Source organism: Linepithema humile, chromosome 6, assembly GCF_040581485.1.
Source record: "Linepithema humile isolate Giens D197 chromosome 6, Lhum_UNIL_v1.0, whole genome shotgun sequence".
NCBI classification, from domain to species: Eukaryota; Metazoa; Arthropoda; class Insecta; order Hymenoptera; family Formicidae; genus Linepithema; species Linepithema humile.
In genome coordinates, this window is record NC_090133.1 from 28,267,969 (window position 1) to 28,286,787 (window position 18,819).

General features: G+C 48.6%; 3 protein-coding genes across 7 annotated transcripts; 1 reads left to right on the forward strand and 2 right to left on the reverse strand.

Moving 5' to 3' along the window:
• Positions 1-227: 227 nt before the first annotated feature.
• Positions 228-5,321, reverse strand: LOC105671384 (uncharacterized). The gene is made up of 2 exons (XM_012365506.2): positions 4,730-5,321; positions 228-2,971 (listed from the first exon to the last, which is right to left on the reverse strand). Exons 1-2 carry the CDS (start codon positions 4,850-4,852, stop codon positions 1,424-1,426), a joined length of 1,671 nt encoding a protein of 556 aa, XP_012220929.1. The 5' UTR covers positions 4,853-5,321; the 3' UTR covers positions 228-1,423.
• Positions 5,322-5,398: 77 nt separating this feature from the next.
• Positions 5,399-6,925, forward strand: LOC105671385 (pre-mRNA-splicing factor Syf2). The gene is made up of 4 exons (XM_012365507.2): positions 5,399-5,744; positions 6,019-6,159; positions 6,238-6,533; positions 6,619-6,925. The coding sequence occupies exons 1-4, from the start codon at positions 5,649-5,651 to the stop codon at positions 6,782-6,784; spliced, it is 699 nt and encodes a 232-aa protein (XP_012220930.1). The 5' UTR covers positions 5,399-5,648; the 3' UTR covers positions 6,785-6,925.
• On the reverse strand, positions 6,802-18,789 carry Tab2 (TAK1-associated binding protein 2). Of its 5 annotated transcripts, none has more exons than XM_012365503.2 (10): positions 18,180-18,689; positions 12,365-12,499; positions 11,179-11,635; positions 10,124-10,501; positions 9,345-9,572; positions 8,524-8,666; positions 8,366-8,459; positions 8,026-8,301; positions 7,351-7,407; positions 6,802-7,236 (listed from the first exon to the last, which is right to left on the reverse strand). In XM_012365503.2, the coding sequence occupies exons 2-10, from the start codon at positions 12,470-12,472 to the stop codon at positions 7,217-7,219; spliced, it is 1,761 nt and encodes a 586-aa protein (XP_012220926.2). In that variant the 5' UTR covers positions 12,473-12,499; positions 18,180-18,689; the 3' UTR covers positions 6,802-7,216. The 5 variants fall into 5 exon arrangements, with proteins under 5 accessions (XP_012220926.2, XP_012220925.2, XP_012220924.2 ...); XM_012365502.2 differs by having other exon boundaries at positions 6,802-7,242; positions 18,180-18,687; XM_012365501.2 differs by lacking the exons at positions 6,802-7,236; positions 7,351-7,407 and having other exon boundaries at positions 7,635-8,301.
• Between the last annotated feature and the right edge of the window lie 30 nt (positions 18,790-18,819).

Sequence of the window (18,819 nt, forward strand, 5' to 3'; positions counted from 1 at the left end):
AGAGAAATAAACATTTCTTATTATATTTTGCAGCGATTATATATAAAAAACATACATTGTTTTTTTCAATAACATCTTCACTACTTCAAGTAAACTTCTTTAAAAAATTAAGAAAATAAAAGACAAGAAAAATAGTAATGGGATTGGAATGATTATATAATCGTTTTGTAATTGTGTATAATTAAATAACATTAACTCATTAATGGTATGAGAAAAAAATATGTATCTATCATATAACATCATCCATATATTTCTTTATTTGTGCATTGATAGATAATTCAGAGAAGTATTTTGTAACAATAAAAGATTACATAAATTTATGTAGTTTGGTGTCAATAATCATTATAAATCGAATTTGTTGATGCAACAATATTAGTTAATTATATTTGGTATGTAACAATAGTGAAAGGATATTATTAATTATATAATAAATTCTTATATTAATTGCACTAATGCGTTGATCAATAAGTTTCTTCAATTATAAAGAAATTGTACATGTTTCTGTATCTCCATAAATTTTTAAGCATATTGTTAAAAAATATTAGCTATATTAATATATAAATTTTCGAAGTGGCGTAAAGAAAGCGATTTTCGATTATTGCATCTTATTTATTCATATAATGGGAAATTTTTCAAAAATCGGTTGTTACTTCAATTCATTTGTTCTTATCAAATATCAACATATATATCTCTCTGGTTTCTCATAAAATATATTTCTACTTATATATGTACATATATTTATTTCTCAATCTTTTTGAAGGCGACTTGTGAATCCCTACATAAAATCTTAAGCGTATATTGCAACAATTGTCATAGTTTACCGTATATAAGTTGATTAACAAAATGTAAGTATACATTTATGATCGTTAACAATAAATGATATTATAGAAGTAATAATATCATATATAAACAAAAAGTACAATATGCACGTAAGGAATTGATTATTTTCCGTTCATCTCCGCACTTATAATTTTAAATAAAATAAGAATTTTCCATAATTTTAAAATTAAAAAAAAGAAAAAAAAAGTTTATGCAAAAAAAAGAATATCAAAAATTTTTTAGAACAGCTTTTGTCAATGTTGCAAAAAAATAAACAAAATTTGGTCAAATTTTTCGAGACAGGCACATTATTTTTCTGAACAGTCGTCTCGTTATCTTTGAAATATCCAAACTTAAAAAAAAATTGAACCTCTTCCATTTCGAGGTATCCGGAGATAAAAATTCGCCGAAACAATCTGTTTAAATAATATCCATAATCTTTATGATTAACAATCATAATCTTCATCTAATCTTTCCTCAGACATAGCAGAGACACTTGGAACACGATTTTAATCTTTCGGGGTATCCATCAAGCGGCCCGCAACGCGGCCTTATCGAGCTGCTTAACAGGTAGTTGAAAGATCAAAGAATTCAGCCACAAAGATCAATCGTAGTAGCACGTGTGTAGCCTGAACAATTCCTTGTTTATGAAACTGACGTTACACGTGTCACAGTAGTGCTTGATGCTCTCGGCCAGCTTCAGCACCGTCGGCGGCACTTTCTTGGCGCGCTTGGCAACCGCGTCCATCAGCTTCTTCGTCTGCGGCCTCTTCACCGACCACTTCGCGTGGTCGCTCTTCCTCGGCTTGCCGTTCCTCAGGTAAGTGTCCTGACTCCTCAGGCACTTGGGCGAATAATTCGCCCCGGGCAGCCGGCACACCTTCTTCGTTCTGGCCAGTCTGTTTCTCACAATGTTGGAAAGCGACTTTCCCTTGGCCAACTGGAACTTGAAGTAGTCCGTCGTGTCGTCTCGCGGATCGACGTCGCCCGTCGGTGGTTCGGTCTTGGCGGGAAAACCGGCGACCGTCGTGCCCGATAATCGAGACGCCGCGCCGGTCGCTTCGTTCAGCATCGCGTCCTCGAGATCGTCCAGAGCTTCCTGTTTTACTTTGAGATTCAGAATATCCGGCGCGCTCTCGTGTTTCGAGGGCTTCTCGCTGCACCGCTGCGTCCTCTTCTTCGCGGGACAGAGCGGAAAGGTGTTCTTGAACACCTCGCACGTCTCGCCGCGATACTCCGAGAACTTTCTCTTCTTCGGCCCGTGATAGTCCACGAGGTTCCGCCTCGGTCTCAACGTTCGCCGCCCTTCGAACTCTTCTAGCTGCTCCTCTTTGATCTGCCGCGTCGGCTCGAAGTCCAGCGCGAGTCTCATCGTCGAAGTAGGCACGTCCGACTTGCTCGCGGGTCTCGGATTCACGCTCGATGTCCTCTTCTTAACTGATGCGTAGTCCACGAGATTTCTTCTGGGTCTCAAATTCCGCACTATCGTGCTCTTAGAAGCTGTCGGATTTTCGGCAACTGTCACGGATCTACCGCGAAGACAGTTATGCGTTTCCAAAGAGGACACGTCGTTCTTGAGACCGATAACGGTCGCCAAGCGATCCCGCGCATCGGCGACGTTGACGTGCGACGAGCGCTTCTGCAGGCAGCCCGGCAGCAGCGTTTTCCTCAGGATCGGTCTCAGCCTGGTGTTCTTGAGAGTCCTCTTTCGCGAATTGTCCGCGATCTTGCCGCATCTGGACACCGATTCCTCGTAATCGCGACAGAACTCCGCCGCGGTTCGCCCCGATCTGCTTTGGTCTTTATCACAGTAACATTGACAGCGCGAGAACGTCGCGTAGGTCAGCTCGTCGTGAATGCCGTCGGCCGGAAACGCCACCGGGCCCATCGAGTTAATGTAGTCGATGTTCTCCACCAGCGGCTCGAGATCGAACACGTCGTAGTCGAGCGGTTCCGCCTTGATCTTTACATTTTCGATGTGCACCATCGGCACGCCGATCTTCTCCCTGCCGCGGCTCTTCCGCATCCACGACAACTGGCTCTTGAGCGCAGCGTCAGTCTTCAGGCAGTTCACGTAAAACTTGTGGAATTCCTCCAGTTTGTAGCTGCACCGATGGCACATCTGCTTCGGCAGCAAGTCCATCTCGTGCACCTGAAAAACGCGGAGTTAATTTGTGGAAGATCGATCGAAGAATTCGGTGACGAGACACTTTTAAGATTTTGTGAAAATCAATTTCTGGCTTTAAAAATTTATTTCGCTTGATTTTACACACGCTTTGAATTAATTTTCCTCGTGAATTTGTTTTCTACGAATATAAAAGATATAAAAAATTACATTATTGTTACACCAAATCCTTCGATTACTGCTGAATTTTTAATAAGCAACGAGATTCGTTAAAATCCTTGAAGTGAAATTGTCGAACTATGGAAAGAGTAGCGAGTGTAATAAGCCGAGCGTGCTTTGTCGCTTGATGTAGATGCGTGTAATACAGTGAACATGTGTGAATGGCATGCTGCAAGCCTGGAAACTTCCGTTCATTAACATTATCGCGATGCGCTCGGAATCGGTCGCGATCGCTAATTGAGTTTAAATAGATTCGAGTTATATGATATGTGTCATAGATGCAATAATTTATTTGTATTTAACAATTGATTCGATATTATATTTAAAATATAAAAACGGAAACATTAAAAATGTAAATAGATGATACAATAAAGTGAAATAATTATGCTGAAGCTCGTTACAATTTTACATTCGTTATCGCAATTTTCATTTATTAATCCGTTCTCATTACAAACGAATGAAATTTGCGCAAAACATTCAATATTCTGGCTAAATTAAGGATAGCTTATCGCAAGATTGTCAAAAACAACGATTCTAACAAAACACAAAAAGAAACAAATTTTTTAATTTTAAGCTTAAACAAAAATACAATCATTGAAAATAATCGAAAATATCCGAAAAATCGAATTTTAAAAAAAAAAGAGAAATTACATACGTATTTTATAAAGATAAAGAAATAAAGAATAAAAATGTGTAAAAAATCATCAAAAATTCACAATTAAGCAAAAGAAATCCGAAGAATTAACACGCTTGTGTAACGCAACACCGATGAAAAAAATCTCCCGCGATATCCCCACGATTGGCGATGCGAAGAATCGATGAGATCGGTCGAATCTCTATCTCTCTCTCTCTCTTTGTGTCTCAAGTTACGCAATAATCGAGGCTCTCGGGATTTCGGAACGAGTTTGCGCGCAAATCCGACGAAATAACCTCACTTTTGCGAATCAATAGTTCGCGAAAGTTGATATTTTCTTCTCACGAGTCCGTCGTCTCGCATGCGAGATTTAGCGATGCGTGCCCCGTTCACGCAACGGGACACGTGCGTGCACCCTCTTCTCCTCCTCCCCGCCCACCCCCCTCCCCGTCCCTGAAATCCATTGCTTCCTCGTTCGCCAATTCGACGTGCCTGGCGAACGTGGGAATTCCGCTCTTTCTCGCTGCATTGTGGCACGTTCATCGCGTTGGAGCCGATACAAAGCGTATGCTCTGTGGCTTCGAAGGACGAAGGCGTGAAGGGTGGAATCAGGAGAGAGCACGGAAAGCGCAAACTGGCGCCAATGGAAGAGATGGATCGCGCATTCCACGGTGTAGCGATTGCGGAGGAGAGAGGGTGCGTTCCGCAGGGATCGTCCTTTGCGGAAGTAAGGACAGCGAGGTGTCTCCGACGCGCGGCAGCGCTCGTACCCCCCCTTTTGAGAAGGGAGAATCGCCACAGCGAGGCGGAAAGAGGAGCAATTCGCTGAGGAGAAAGAGGCGGGAAGGAACAGACCAGCGAGCACTCGAGTGAGAACAAAAGAGAGAGAGAGAGAGAGAGAGAGAGAGGGAAAGAGAAGGATAGCAACATACCATAATCGGCAGTACGGCGTTGATCTTCCTGATGTGGTTCTCGTTCTCATCGAAGATGTTGATGGAGATACCGGAGTGCTGGCCGCAGAGACGGCACACGCGACTCGACTCGAGGGTCTCCATGCCGCGCAAATCGAAGCTCACCCCTCTCGCACGGCTGGCAATCTCGCGAGGCGCAATTAACCGCGCGCGCGGTGGCGAGTGTCCCCCTCCCACCCTTGCCGCCGGCCCGTCCCTCCTCCTCGTCTACCTGCTCGCCATGCACGCTCGCTCCCTCCTGCTTTCGCTCCACTTTCGGCTCGGCTTTCTGCGGGCTTTTCGAGATTCCCGCGGGTGGGCAGACGGGTAGGGCGCGGACGCGCGCGAGAGCGGCGACGAAGCGAGCGTAGGCGCGCGCGAGAGAGGGCCGAGCCCGCGCGGGGAGATTCGGCGCGGCGCGGCGCGAGCTGGTAAACGCTGACGGCCGGTACGTAACGGCGGATATCAGCTGTGATACGTGCGTCGTGGATCGACCGGTGGCCGGAAGAAACTCTCGGTGCGCCGGCCGCGAAATCAATTCACGTGTTGCACCGCGCACCGGGAAACAGCGACTGAGCTCTCGCCGATAATGTCGAGCGGAGCTTGAACTCAGTGAGATCTGGCGGCGGAAGTTGGTAGCGATCGCGCGCGAAAGAACAGTTACCAATGCTCTGTCGGCGGATCAGCTAATTGGCCACGTAGTTCCAAGTTTTTCGTAAGCGTAGGCGGCACCTCGCACGCGCACGATCACTCGAAAACACAACTGCGACCTCTCTGTTTTTTCTCTGATTTTGACTAATGTTTTGCTGAGACGCCATTTTCTTAGTTGACAGTTACGCGACGTATACGGTGCGCTAGTTTGTCTAAAGTTCTATTTGGATCTGTTTTATTCAGCCTCAGAATGGATGACGCCGCGCCGAGTGCATCGTCTACGCAATCCACGATGTCGAAACATGCGGAAAGAATGAAACGGCTCAGAGAACTCCACGCTAAAAGAGTAAGTTTGCATTTAATCTGCAAGTTTGCAAAATTAACCTTCGAAATGCTTTATGAAAGCTTTGATGATTAATAAAATATTGTTTAGTCGTTTTGGAAAAGAGATTATCTTATCATTTTATTACCTCAAAACGAAGGAATAAAATTAATGAAAATTCTTTTTCTTTCTCTTATTTTCAAGAATGATGTCCTAGCTCCAAGTTCTGTTCCTCCAATAAAACTTATCGTCGCAATTTGTCTGTAATAACTTAATTATGATTTATTTATATTAATAGAATGAAGCCAGAATGCAGAATCACAAGGAAGTCGTAGAAGAGGACAAAAGAAATAAATTGCCTACTAACTGGGAGTCGCGTAAAAGACAAGCCGAATGGATAATACAGGACGAATCTGCCAGGAAAGAGGCAGAAGCCAAGGTATCAATATTGATTTTATATTTTGAGTTTATGTATGTATGTAAAATTATTTCTTACTTATTTGATAAATTCTTCCAGGGTGAGGATTACGAACGAAAAAAGTTGTTGAGTATTGACGCCACAGAAGCTGAAAGAATAGCTAAGAAAAAGAGAAGCAAGCAAAATCCAGATCCAGGTTTCTCCGATTACGAACAGGCGGCGATACGTTCGTACAACAGACTGGTGAAGAACATTAAGCCAAACATGGAGGCGTACGAGGAGGCAAAGGAGAAACTTGGACCTGCCTTTTACGGAGACCGGAACACGATTTTACACGGTTTGCATGAGGATAAAAAAGACGCGATAGACAAAATGGTCACCAATCTGGAGAAACAGTAAGCGGCGTTAACAATTGTGATAAAAGTGCGCAATTTTTGGCGACTCATGTTGAATGTTTATCTTTGTTTTTTCTTTCTACAGGATTGCAAAGAGAGAAAAGTACAGCAGGCGCAGAATGCACAACGACGACGCGGATATCGATTACATCAACGAGCGTAACGCCAGGTTCAATCAGAAGCTGGAGAGATTCTACGGCGAGTACACTCGCGAGACAAAGCTGAACTTGGAGAGAGGTACGGCTATATAAACGGGAAAACGTTGTGCTGCAATTATTACAAATAATTTATATTTGTATTATATGATAATTTTTATACAAATAAGATTCTGGAAAGATTTTTGTAGTGTTTAATCAAATATATATATCTCTTTTTGTGGCTATTACCGATAATATGCCGTCTATTCTTCTGGGCGAGAATTTCTCTGGAGAAAGAGAAATGCAATTGCCAAGAAATCCCAATTAGTCAGCTTAGCGTCAGCTTAAAAACAGAAACTTTACAGCGAAACTATTCAACGACTCTAACAATGCACGGTATACGCTAATCGCAAATAAAAAATTAAATTATTACATTAGTCAATGTTCTATTACAATTGCTTAGCCCCTACAATTTGTTTATTTAATTTAAATAATAATTATATATATGTACAGTTCGTTTTTCAAAGTTTTCTAATTCAGTTCATATCATACCACCCAACTGTGCACTGTATCTGAAAAAGTAATACGTCGTAATTATTTTTGCAAAATGGTGTGAGCGGTTATTGTACCTGCAAGGTGCCAATTTTACTTGAACGAAAGCAGCGACAAAATATACTCACGCCTTGGCGAGAAATTGTGATGATGCGTTACTCGTATGTGAATATCTTGCGTTTCCCCTGCAAAATCAAACCAATATTATCGACATATTTTGTGAAATTAGACGAAATAGCATCACGCATAATACATCGAGCGAAAAATTCTTTTTCTTACCTCGAGTTCGAATCATGAGCGTAAAAAAGCATCAACGCCATAACAACAATGTTAAAAATATCATACAAAAGAAATGTAATTTGAACCAATGGAATATTAATTTGTCATGCGGTATCAAAATCAGCAAACACACTTCCAACAAACAAGTGAGAACAGAGCTTTGCTCTCTTTTATTATCCTAAAAATCCTAAAAATATCCAACCTTAATTAAGCATACAATTTCTATACTTGGTTTAACAACAGCATTCATACTCTATTAAAATGTCTTAAGAATACAGCGGGATAAAATATATCACTCCGTCACGTCGACGTCAAAGTCAATTAATATAAAAATCGATAAAATTTTCGTGATAAAACTTTCATATAAACTTGCACATGTTACAAATCACACCGCATGCTGTTAGACGACGGGTCATTCGGCTTTGGCGGGAGCGGCATTGGATGATAGTTGTCGTTGCGAGGGGCCGACGACGGCAACAAGAACGACGGCACTCCACGCATCGCCACGCCGTGCAGCACTCTACCTGCGCTGCCGCCGGATGTCAACAGCCTCGGCATGTCGCACTCCTCGCACTTGTTCATCAGCGGATGATTGTCGAACGTGCACATCGTGCAGACCCATGACGGTCCGTCGCGATCGTCCCGGTCGTTGGCGATCGCCGCCGTCGGCTGGTCCGGCTGCCACACCGGCGGCTGGCTCGGCAACGGCGGCGGATCTTGCAGACTCTGCGGTCTCGTTGGCAACGGCTGGCCGGTATAAATGCCCTGGTAAAACTCCTCGTTGGTCTCGCCCAGTGGTACTGAAAAGCGGAACTCGTTTTACTTGACAGCCACTCGCGGCCGCTCTACGGGCGCGACAAGTACCTCGTCTGTCCGACCACTGATCCACCTCGTTGGCCAATCTGTCGCACTCGAGCCGCAGCATGTATATCTCGCTTCTCAATTTCGTTTTCCGCTCCTGCAAGAATCGTTCGTTGACACACGCGTCTCGATGAGGTGAAGATAGTCGCGATTGCACGTACCTTGGGGGAACCCACTGGCCGCGAGAGCGCCTGCACCTCCCGCTTCATCGCCTCGAGTCGTCCCTTCTCGGCCTGCAACTCCCTGGCGAGCCTGTCCTTCCTGGCCAATTGCTCCGCGACCAGCTTCCTTTGGTGCTCCGCCACTAAAAATTCCAACGACAATTTTAACCGACATGCTTCGCGCGCGAAGCGCAAGTCGCGTCGCAAGACTTACTCAAACCACCGGCGGACTTTCTAATTCTATCCCGCCGCGAGCGACACTCCCGCGAGTGATCGCAGCCGCGGGGCAATCCGTTGATTTTGTTATTATTATGTCTCGCCTTATTACGATTTCATCGATCGCGGCGGCGATAACGACGTCAGATTAGATATAATAATAACGCTGCCATCAGCTGTCGCAAGTGCGTCGTAAATGAAGCGAGCGAGACGTCGCATTATCACACCGTGAACAACGTTGCATTGTTGCACCGCGCTCTCTTTCATCGGTAAAAGGGAGAGAGAGAAAAAAGAACGAAGACCGCGGGTATTGTTTAACACAAAAGCGTCCAGGAAACGCGTCAGTGGCGCGCGGGCTCTCGCGGTCAGAAAAACCGGATCAGGTGGTCCGCGTAGTTGTAACCGCGGCGTGCGGCTATGTATAGCCCGGAGCGTGGGGTCAGGAATGCGTAAATATCGTTCTCGGCGTTGCGTGCGTGGGCGTAGTACGTGCGACCGAGTGGACTTCCAGGTAAATATACGATTCTGCAACGTTAACGCGGCCGGATCCGCGCGAGCGAAAGCCGGACGACGCGCGTCGTCTCGCTACGGGCGTCGGGCATTACTTTGGTTCAGCGGCGATCGGCTCTGATCCGATCCTGCGGCGATCTGCGCGTGTTCCCCGACGGAGGAAGGCGCGACGCCGCCGCCGCCGCCACCGCCGCCGCTCGCGCCGGAAGGCGTCGTCGGCAGACTGCAAGTTGGGACGATGCTCGTCGACGGCGGCACGGACGGTGTCGTCGGTGCGCTCGTCGTAGGCCTCGGCAGCTGGCTCGGCGGTCCTGGCGGAAGTCCTGAAAAATGATACGCGCGAATCAAAAACTCGCGCTAATTCCGACATTTTTCCACGAATTCATCCATTTTCCCCGCAATTTCGCTAAAATTAGAGTGAGATATTTCGGGACGCCGTCGATACACACTTTGAACTTTATATATATATCGCGCACACGCGATCTTCGCGCGAATATATTATACACTTCTGTAAAATTCTTTTTTCTAGATAAATATTTGATAAAGTACAGACACAGAGAAATATGTCAAAGTTACTGCGAGAAACTCACAAGTAAACCTAACCTATGTGTTACTCGCCGATTTAACTGAAACTCGGCACACTCGTAGAGCGGTCAAAAACAATAGACGCGTATTTTTTTATACCGGCAGTGGTGCAAACTTTAAGGGCGAAAACTACCCTTTCGTATTTATAAGCACAAGTAGTTAGTTCGTCGCATCTAAGCGAACGATATTAGAGTTGAAGATAATTAAGCGTATTTCAATAAAATCGGCGAGCAACACAAAGGTAAGATTCACTCGTCGGACGAAATGATTTCAAGTGAAGAACACGTACCAGGCGGTCGCTGGAGACTCGTCTGAGTCGACAGCAACGGATGCGTTGGCACAGCCATCGGCGGTCTGATCCTCGCCGCTGCTACGCTACCGACGTTTCCGGGACCGATGCTGATCTGCAGGCGGCTCTGAAAGCCACGTGGATCCAACGACGAGGTCGAGTAAGTCAGGCTCGAGCCCTCCGACCTGATGTCGATCGGCGGTTGCGGCTCGGACGAGGGCGGTCTGAGGGTCAGGCTGACCGAAGTGTAGCTTCGCGTGTGATCGATCTGCGCCCTGGACTTGCCGACGGCCAGCAGCGGTTCGACGTAGTGCGGTTGCGGCACGACGACGAGGTCGCTTCGTTTACAGGCGCCAATCGTGGGCACCGTTCGAAAATCTGCCAAATGTAAAATGACAATTGAACGCGCGTGTCGCGGCGATCGAGAATGTCTCGCGATCGATTTTAGAGCCGATGGCTTAAAATCAAAAGAAGTCGACGGTGTATCGCTATCGGAGTCGCCTGACGAACTGGTCCGTCCAATTAGCCTGCGAATGACCATTGCGAGAGCTCAATGAGAACGCGATTAATAAGAATTATCTCTAACAACGTCCGCAGTATGCAGAAGCACAGCGCAGTAAAGTGATTCCGAGAAGAGCGCGTGGCGCTACTGTATAATTATATATCGTACGATCCGCTTTCGCTTTCATTACATCGTTCGCGTGGCGTATCTCTCTCTACAGATATCGCGATATTCTTATCACGTACCCCTTTTGATTCGATACCATCATTATCCAGTGACGAAACGTATAATTAATCGTATCACACATTTAACGCTCAGTAATGTCATTTTTATGACGATTAGAATCGTTGAAATTTTTCCGCAAAGTAATTTACATTATTTTCACGAGCCTTTTCAATATTGTTTGAATATCCGGTTGGGCACCGTGTGCAAAAAGCGAAATTACAGCGCAAATTCTTGCTTATAAGTAAAACTGTCGTCCAAATTCCTCGTCAATCCGTCCGTTCGGCGTTAAATACTGCGAGTACGACAACACAGCCTGCGTCTTCCGTACCGCGATTGCCCGCGGGGCTGCAGGCGACGTTGACGTTGAGCTCGAAGCCGGACGGCGCGTTGCTGTTGTTGTTGCCGTTGCTATTGACGATGCCGCAGCCGTCGTCGAAGAAGCCGCGCGACGTGCAGACGGCCGGCGCGGACGACGGAGCGGCCGCGGGCGTCACGGCGACGCGCGTGCAGCCGGCGGGTAGGCAGCGACGCGTCGTGCCGATGTCCAGCGACGCCGGTCGATGGGGACGTCCGATGCCGATGCCGCTCGCCGCTTGGTTCATCGCGCAGCAACGCTGCGGCTGGTGCGACGCGCGTCGCTGCTGCTGCTCTCGTTGCTGCTGTTGCTGCGACGGCGGCGACTGCAACTCGGTGCAAGGAGCCGGCGGCGGAAACGCGCCCGGCGACGGACGGGACTCCTGGGTGGCCCGCAGGCTTCTCGCGCATGTCTCCCGGTCGTGGCTGTTCTGCAACGCACACACACGTACCTGGATCAGCTCGCCGCCGATCTCGCCGACGTTGCCGTTTCCTCCAGATTATCGAAGACACCGCGAGGGACGACGCGCGCGTCCGAGCGCGCTCCTCTTCCGGCTTCGTCGAGATCCGTGAAAGTGCGCGATCGCTCGCAATTATTCGCCGTATTCGCGAATATCACATACACGTATGATGCGAGAGGAGTTCCAAAATTACCGGACGTCCCTTTCAGTTTCTCCGACTCCGATTAAATTTTGCATCAACAGAGCTGTCGACTGTCCGACTTTTCACCGTTTCTCCTTTAAACTTCAAACTGAATTTCACGAAAGTCTGCTCACAGCTCCACGAAGAAGATATAATCCTGACGATTGACTTTACAATTTTATCGAAAGCAAAGGATAGCGAAAAACACACATCCGGCGATTCTGGAACAGCTTGTACTTAAACAAAGGTATGCACACACAGGTTCCACGCTCGTGCAAAGTTGGGATGCAGCGATACATGACAAGGGAGGAGAGACAAGGGGGATGCGAAGATACGATGGTCGATCCTTGTTAAAGTCCCGCGTCGCGACTCGGTGTTAGGCTGACGGTTAGTCGGCGATTAAAGGGGGGGGGGGGCGAAGGAGGGGGACGAGTTAGCGCAGCGGATTATCTCGGATGTCTTCGTGCTTGAGCTTCGGGGTGACACACGGGTGACGGCGGCAAAGGCCGCCTGTATACCTGGGCGATGCACTGGGAGACGACGTGATCAGGGAGCGCGGGGAACTGCTGCTTCAGCTCGTGGAACAGCTGCATGATAGTGATGTTAGAGCAGTGGCACTCCCCCATCGTGGGCCCCCATCCTCCTGGCAGGGCCTACCTGCGGGTGCCAGGGTTATTATCTCGTTTTTCACGCTCGCCGCCTCGTCGATGCCTCCGTCGATCGGACGCGAGGTGGATCCGGTCGGATTAATCCGCGCCAATAATGGCCGGCGCGCGCCAACGAGGAGAGATACGCGCGCACATCTCGCATAATGGCCGTGTATCGGCCGCCGCGATAACGGGAGCCAAGAGCGCTCGTAATAACGGTGCGGCGCGCACCGGCGCGAAACTTTTCCCAGAAAACTCGGCTTCATTTTGTAATTCATTGGATAAGCGCGCTGGGCCGCGGCCAGATCGCGAGCGCCCGACTCGATTTCGCGATTATCGCGCCCGCTGGGAGAAGCGGGCGGTGAGAATCGCGGCTGCCGATGATGGATTCCCGATGACTCGGCCACGTGCAACAATGACGGGAGGAAAGAGAAAAGCGGAGAGAAAAAGAGTGAAAGAAAGAGAGAGAGAGAGACAGTGGAACCTGGCAAAATCGCGTGAAAAGTGCACACGTGCGACACGCACACTCGCGCGCCGCACACGCTCACTTCTCTCTTCCCTCGCGAGGATTTCGGCAGGTGCGACGCGTTACTCTTGGAACTTGGACCACCCTCTTGCGCCCCTCCGCCGCGCCGGGCAGGGAAGACGGAAGCTTTCCCACTCTCTCAGTGGCATATCTTATCGTATTTATAAACCCGACTGGCTGACCCATTTTTCAAGAGTAACGCATAAGTCAAACTAAATTGTTCCCTCGTTTTCTACACGGTGATCGGCGAGTCCTCATTATTTTCCACGGCGATAAGAAAGATGAAGAGTCTGTTGCATCGCGCGCAAGCGTACGTTTCTCGCGAAAAGAAAAGTGCGATCGACACGATCGATCCGATGTGTCGAGCGAAAAATCAAGATTTCGATGAGAAAAACGCGCTTCATTTCTATATTCAGACACTCGCATCCTTCTTGCGATAATTTTCCATAAATGATAATTATAAACGCGTCGTTGAGGAGAAGTCTGTACGTCTACACGCTTGCGCGCGGGATAAATTATTCGAAATTTTCCGTCAAAAACTGCCAAAATCCACACGAATCCAATTCGAAGTTCCTGATCCACTACTACGCGACCGATGACACCCGTTACATCGCGGAATTGGCAAATACGTAGGAAGGCGGTGGACACCTGTGCGGCATGCCACGTAAGAGTGCCACATAATTAGCCGGTGCCGAAGACCACGCGTCGCCAACGGCGACGATAAAATTTTGCGAAGAACTTTATCTTGTCTTCTATTCGTGAAAAAAAGATACGCCTGTATAAAATAATCATTAATCGCAAAAAGAAAAATCGAAACATGTCGCAGTGATAAATAAATATTCCTAAGAATAAAAATATTAATAAAATATTACAAAATAAGAGCGCGGTTAAATAGCATCGATTGCACAAAAATATATTGCGGGACCAGTTTAAGTTTTCTCGATCAAAGAACATATTTTCCTCCGCAGACCGCCGTCGACTTCTCTTCTGATTTAATCGAAAATCCGGATAATGGTGCATTTAAATGTTCTCGCAAGCTCGCGATTGGCAAGCGGCGTGCGCGACGCCAATACGATCGGAAAAGACTTCGGGGAAGCGAAAAAGTCCCGGTCGCGTGGAATTCGCACTTGGCGCGCGGCCACGCGGTGAAATAAAGTGCTAGAGGGAATTAATAATCCCCGCCGCTTCCTTTTCTTCCGTCCACTCGCACCTGGCAAGACGGCGCGGGTCAGGTGAGCGAGGCATCAATCAGGAAGAAAAGTGTTTACTGGCCACGTCTTGCTTCGCGCGCATCTCGATCCATCGCGCCCATCACTTCTGCTCTCGAGTCAATTAATTAATTCAATCTAATCTGACAGATCTCACGTGAGCGTTTCTCACGTCGAGGGAAGGCGCGTCTCCGAACGTAGCTGAAAAGCTGCAGAAGCAGTTGAAAAAACACGAAAAAAAAAAAAACCCCCCCCGAGACGGAATTCAACGCGAAATATAAATTTTCTTTATACATAAAATAAGTTTCTCTCGCGCGCGCACATCCTTCGCTTCTGTGACCATTATTTTAGATCCGTTTACACTTCTGTTCCTTCGCGGCAGTCTTTGGCAAGTGGCTCGCTTTCCACCTCGAGACTTTCGAAAACAAGTCTATACGTAAATGAGCGAAATGCAAATAAATGCGAGTGGGCAGATGGCACTCGAAGATGGTGGCCGCGCGAATTCGTTCCGCCCGTGTTCGCGAATCCTGCTCACGACCGGCCGAATAAACCGGGCCCGCTTCGTGCCAAAGGCACTTTTTCAATAGCTCAGACACGGGACGCGATCGGACGTTGCGTCCCGCCGCGATTGTCGAGAAACCGGAAGCGCGGACGGGGAAAAACGGCGTCGTCGCAGACGCGAGCGCGACTTTCCTTCGCGCAAATTGTCCATCGATTCGACATCTGAGGTTCAACATTTTAGTTGAATTCTAATTGGAAAAATACTCGCAGACGCGTGTCGCAGAGCGCGCGAGCTTTCGCCAATCAAGTTTTTTTTTTTTTTTTTTTTTTTCCGCAAAAGAGACCGAGAAATCTTTCACGCTCCTCTCATCGAGAGAAAAATAGACGACGTCTACCGGAAAGCCGCAAATTCTGACGGCGACGGGTACGTTTTAAGAGGAGAACGAAAGCGCCATTCGCGTCGGGACAAGCGAAAAAGGAAAAGCGGAATTCCAGGCTGCCGAGAAGATATTTGTGTCATGAAATACCCAAGAGACACACACGTACACGCGCGCGGATCTCGCTGTAGCCGTATTCGTCTGGCCGCGCGCAGAAACACGAGGAAAAGCAGCGGATTTCGTCCGGTATTTACGCACCCTTCCTTTTCTTTTATTCCGCGCGGAATTATTTTTAAGCGCCGCGGAAATCCGCCGCTCTCCGAACGAAGCCCGAATGTCCCCGCGCGATTATCGACAGCGAGAATTTTTCGCACGGCCGCCTCTCTCTCTCTCTCTTTCTCTCTCTCTCTCTGTCTCTCCGCGTGACTTTTCACGCGGGAGAAAAAAGTGCGAGTGAAATTTTCCCACCGCAAACTCGACGTTGCTTCTCATCGCCGCGAATCGCATGACGAATCGCGCGCCTCTAAAACTGCGAAACGCTATCCAGCACCTGTTGCTGCGCGACGTAATTGCACGTGATAACGTCTCATTAGCAGCGACGCGCGAAACGTAATGAAACGTGAACGGCACTCGAAATCACTCCACGTTCCACTTCGTTGGGCGCGTTTTTAAATATTCCTGCAAATGTCAAATTCGAATTTCGTCGGTGTAATTTGTCGTCGCTGTGCCGCTTCGCGAAATTATCTCGTCTGTCAAAGAGATAATCCGAACTGTCGGGACTGCAACTCGCTCTCGGCGTCGCGACGCTCCTTCGACATCTCGCCCCGCTGCCGCGGCAGCCCGACGCTCGACGGAAGCTCTAATCCGCGTCGCGGGGTTTAACGTACGTCGGGGGCGTCAAGTCGGTCGGCCACCAGACGAAAATAAGGAACCAAGAATAATAATTGACGGGGGACGCACCGTTAACGTTAAGCAGAGCCGTGCGATAAAAAAGTCGCGGCCGCGCGGCAAAAATAAACCGCCTGTACCGAAAATAATATCGCGCTTTTTCTATCCTTCTCGCGAGAATCCGCAAAATCCCGCCGCCGTCCACGCGTGTCCAACTAGACGCTAAATCCAATTTGCACAATCAATCGGATCAAACAGCATCACGCATACGTCGGGACACGAGAAAAAAAAATGATCACGAGGCGAAAGACGTGCATTTTCGTGAACATTCGCGAAATTTGCCTTCCGACAGCGATTCCGCGAAACCGCTCTCTCTCTCTCTCTCTCTGGTTTAAGTATAAACATTGTTGGCCTTTAAATCCGATTTCCGCGCACGGCGTGCAATTATATCCCGGCGAAAACTTTCACCCGTCGCGAGTATTCGCGGCATTCGCACGCCGCGCGCGCACGCGTCTCCTAATTGAACCATTAAGCGAAATTGCCGGGCGCGAGTTTGGCGATTAATTTATCGGTGATTATGCAACCGTCGTCGCTCTCGGATGGAACGGTAATATTTACAGTTAGAGGCGGTCGCGATGAGATCTGAACGTTAAAACGGAATTTAAACGACGTGATGAGGTCGAAATGCGATAACGTGATGAGTGCGCAGCGGTTAAGTGTATTAGAACGACTCGCTGGAATCTCAATCCGTAGATTCTTAATCGCGGACGTTCAAGAATAGCGACAGAGAAATCTAAAGCGACGAGATCGAGAATATCTTCTCGATATTTTTATTAAAATTGATCGAATCGACAATCGAACACATCATGAAGATATCGTTGAAATACAATCACGATTTAGATTCAGAAATAAAAAAATTTCCAACGACAAATTCCAACTTGGAGAACCGCCGGCCGTTCCGCGTCTGTTGCGACACTTTTGCAGCACGCTTCTGCATTTTGCGGAATCAACGTCGGCGTTTAAATTCCGCGAGCGGACTCGTTCTAACAATAAGTCGAACGGCGTCGTGTCAATCGGCGCGCCAGGACGTCTCAATCGCAGGAAACGAGCACCTGGTGCCGCTTCGGCCAATCGTCGCTAGTATGTACTCCGACTTTAAATAAACCGACGCAGCGGGAAGCGTAACGCTCCGCCGCGAGCTTGTTATGACAGGCACGCGATACATTTGTTTTACGGCGGAACGTTAAATCGATGCAGTGATACAGACCGTCCGCGTTGTTGTACAACTAATAAGCATGCATTCCCCCTTTGTCCCCCCTCCCCTCGAGCACCGCGAGCGAACACTCATTTACAATCGAAACCTGCAATTTGAACGACGAGAGATGCCGCATTAATCGTGACAACTTAATTCGCAATGACGGCGTGAACTTTTCCAGCGGAAAGGAATAACGGGACCCGCGGCTGCTCGGCGAAATCGCATTAAAAGAAGCCGGTTTGTTTACGCTGGTCACGTAACAGATTACGTTTCTACGCGAGTCTCTTATTTGCGCGCAAGATCTCGCGAATGTCGCTCGGGATCAGAGATTCCCCGCGCGATACCGCCGTAAATTGTTTACGCGACGCGATCGAAGCCGGTGTGGCGTCACGAATGTTTATCCATTTAGTAAATCAAACGGGAGATAATCCCGATAAGGAGACGCAATGTTATCGGAAGATAACCTCGCTGTACACACAATGAGAAAGAGCCCGTTCCTCTCAGCCGCACTGCTACCACCTTCTGCGCTCGAGATGAAGCCGACGCGTTGGAAAGCGAAAGGAGGAAAAACTGGCGCGAGGAAGGAAAACGCGGCCGAAGGGAACAGGCTCGAGCGCGACTAAAACCGAAGCTGCCGAATCTCTAGAACGCGCGCACGGGAGCACATTGTTGTTACGGCCGCGTATCCATCCGGTGCATTCCATCGCAGGTGTATTTTCGTGCCGCGTGGAGTGTTCGCCGTCGGGCGAGTAAAAAAGAGTTGCGCTCCGCTCCCCCGTTTTCCCTTCGCTCGCGCGATCCCGCCGTCGTTATCGCCATTACTCGTCGCCGTGGATCGCAATAAGGCGAGAGGCGGCGATCGTTCTAGAACGGCGCTCCAGAGACCCGAGGTCGCTTCGGTGCGACCAAGTGGGCGGCTTGTTCGACTCACCGGACGGCAACCATCGGAAACGTTCGACGAGCGGGTTCCGCGATGCTGTCGTGCACTTCCTCCTCCCTCGTCGCCTCCTCGTAAACACCGCCACTTCGTCTGCAGCGGGCGCGGATCGGCACTCCGGTCCGTTCGATGAAATCCCGTCGCTCCGCGGGGAATTCCGCGCTGCGTCTCGCTCGCCTCGACCTCTCCACCTGTCACCGATGTACGCGATCGCGTCACGCGCGGCCGATCCGCACCGGTCCCACCGTCACGCTCGGTCTCGTTCTCGGCCTCTCTCTCTCTTTCTTGTACACTCTTCCGCGTTTTATCTCGACAAGGCTTTCGAGAGGCGACGAGCCATACGGCTACCGTCCGTCGGGGGCACTGATCAGCTGTGCACTGCGTACCGACCACCGCGCTGCTCGCGGCAACTTCCGTCAGCCTGTTACGTCGGTCGTGGCGGATCGCGGGATTCGGCGCGACGGCCAGTGTCTTTCGCGCGAATAATATCCCGACGATTTCTCGCGGGCGAAACGATCGCAAGTGGCGACGGCGGATCGGGGATGCGGCAGCTCGCCTGAACCACGTAGTCAAGATGGCCGCCGCGCCGACAAGTGCCATCCTATTTATGAATGGAAGGCGCGTCATAATGGTT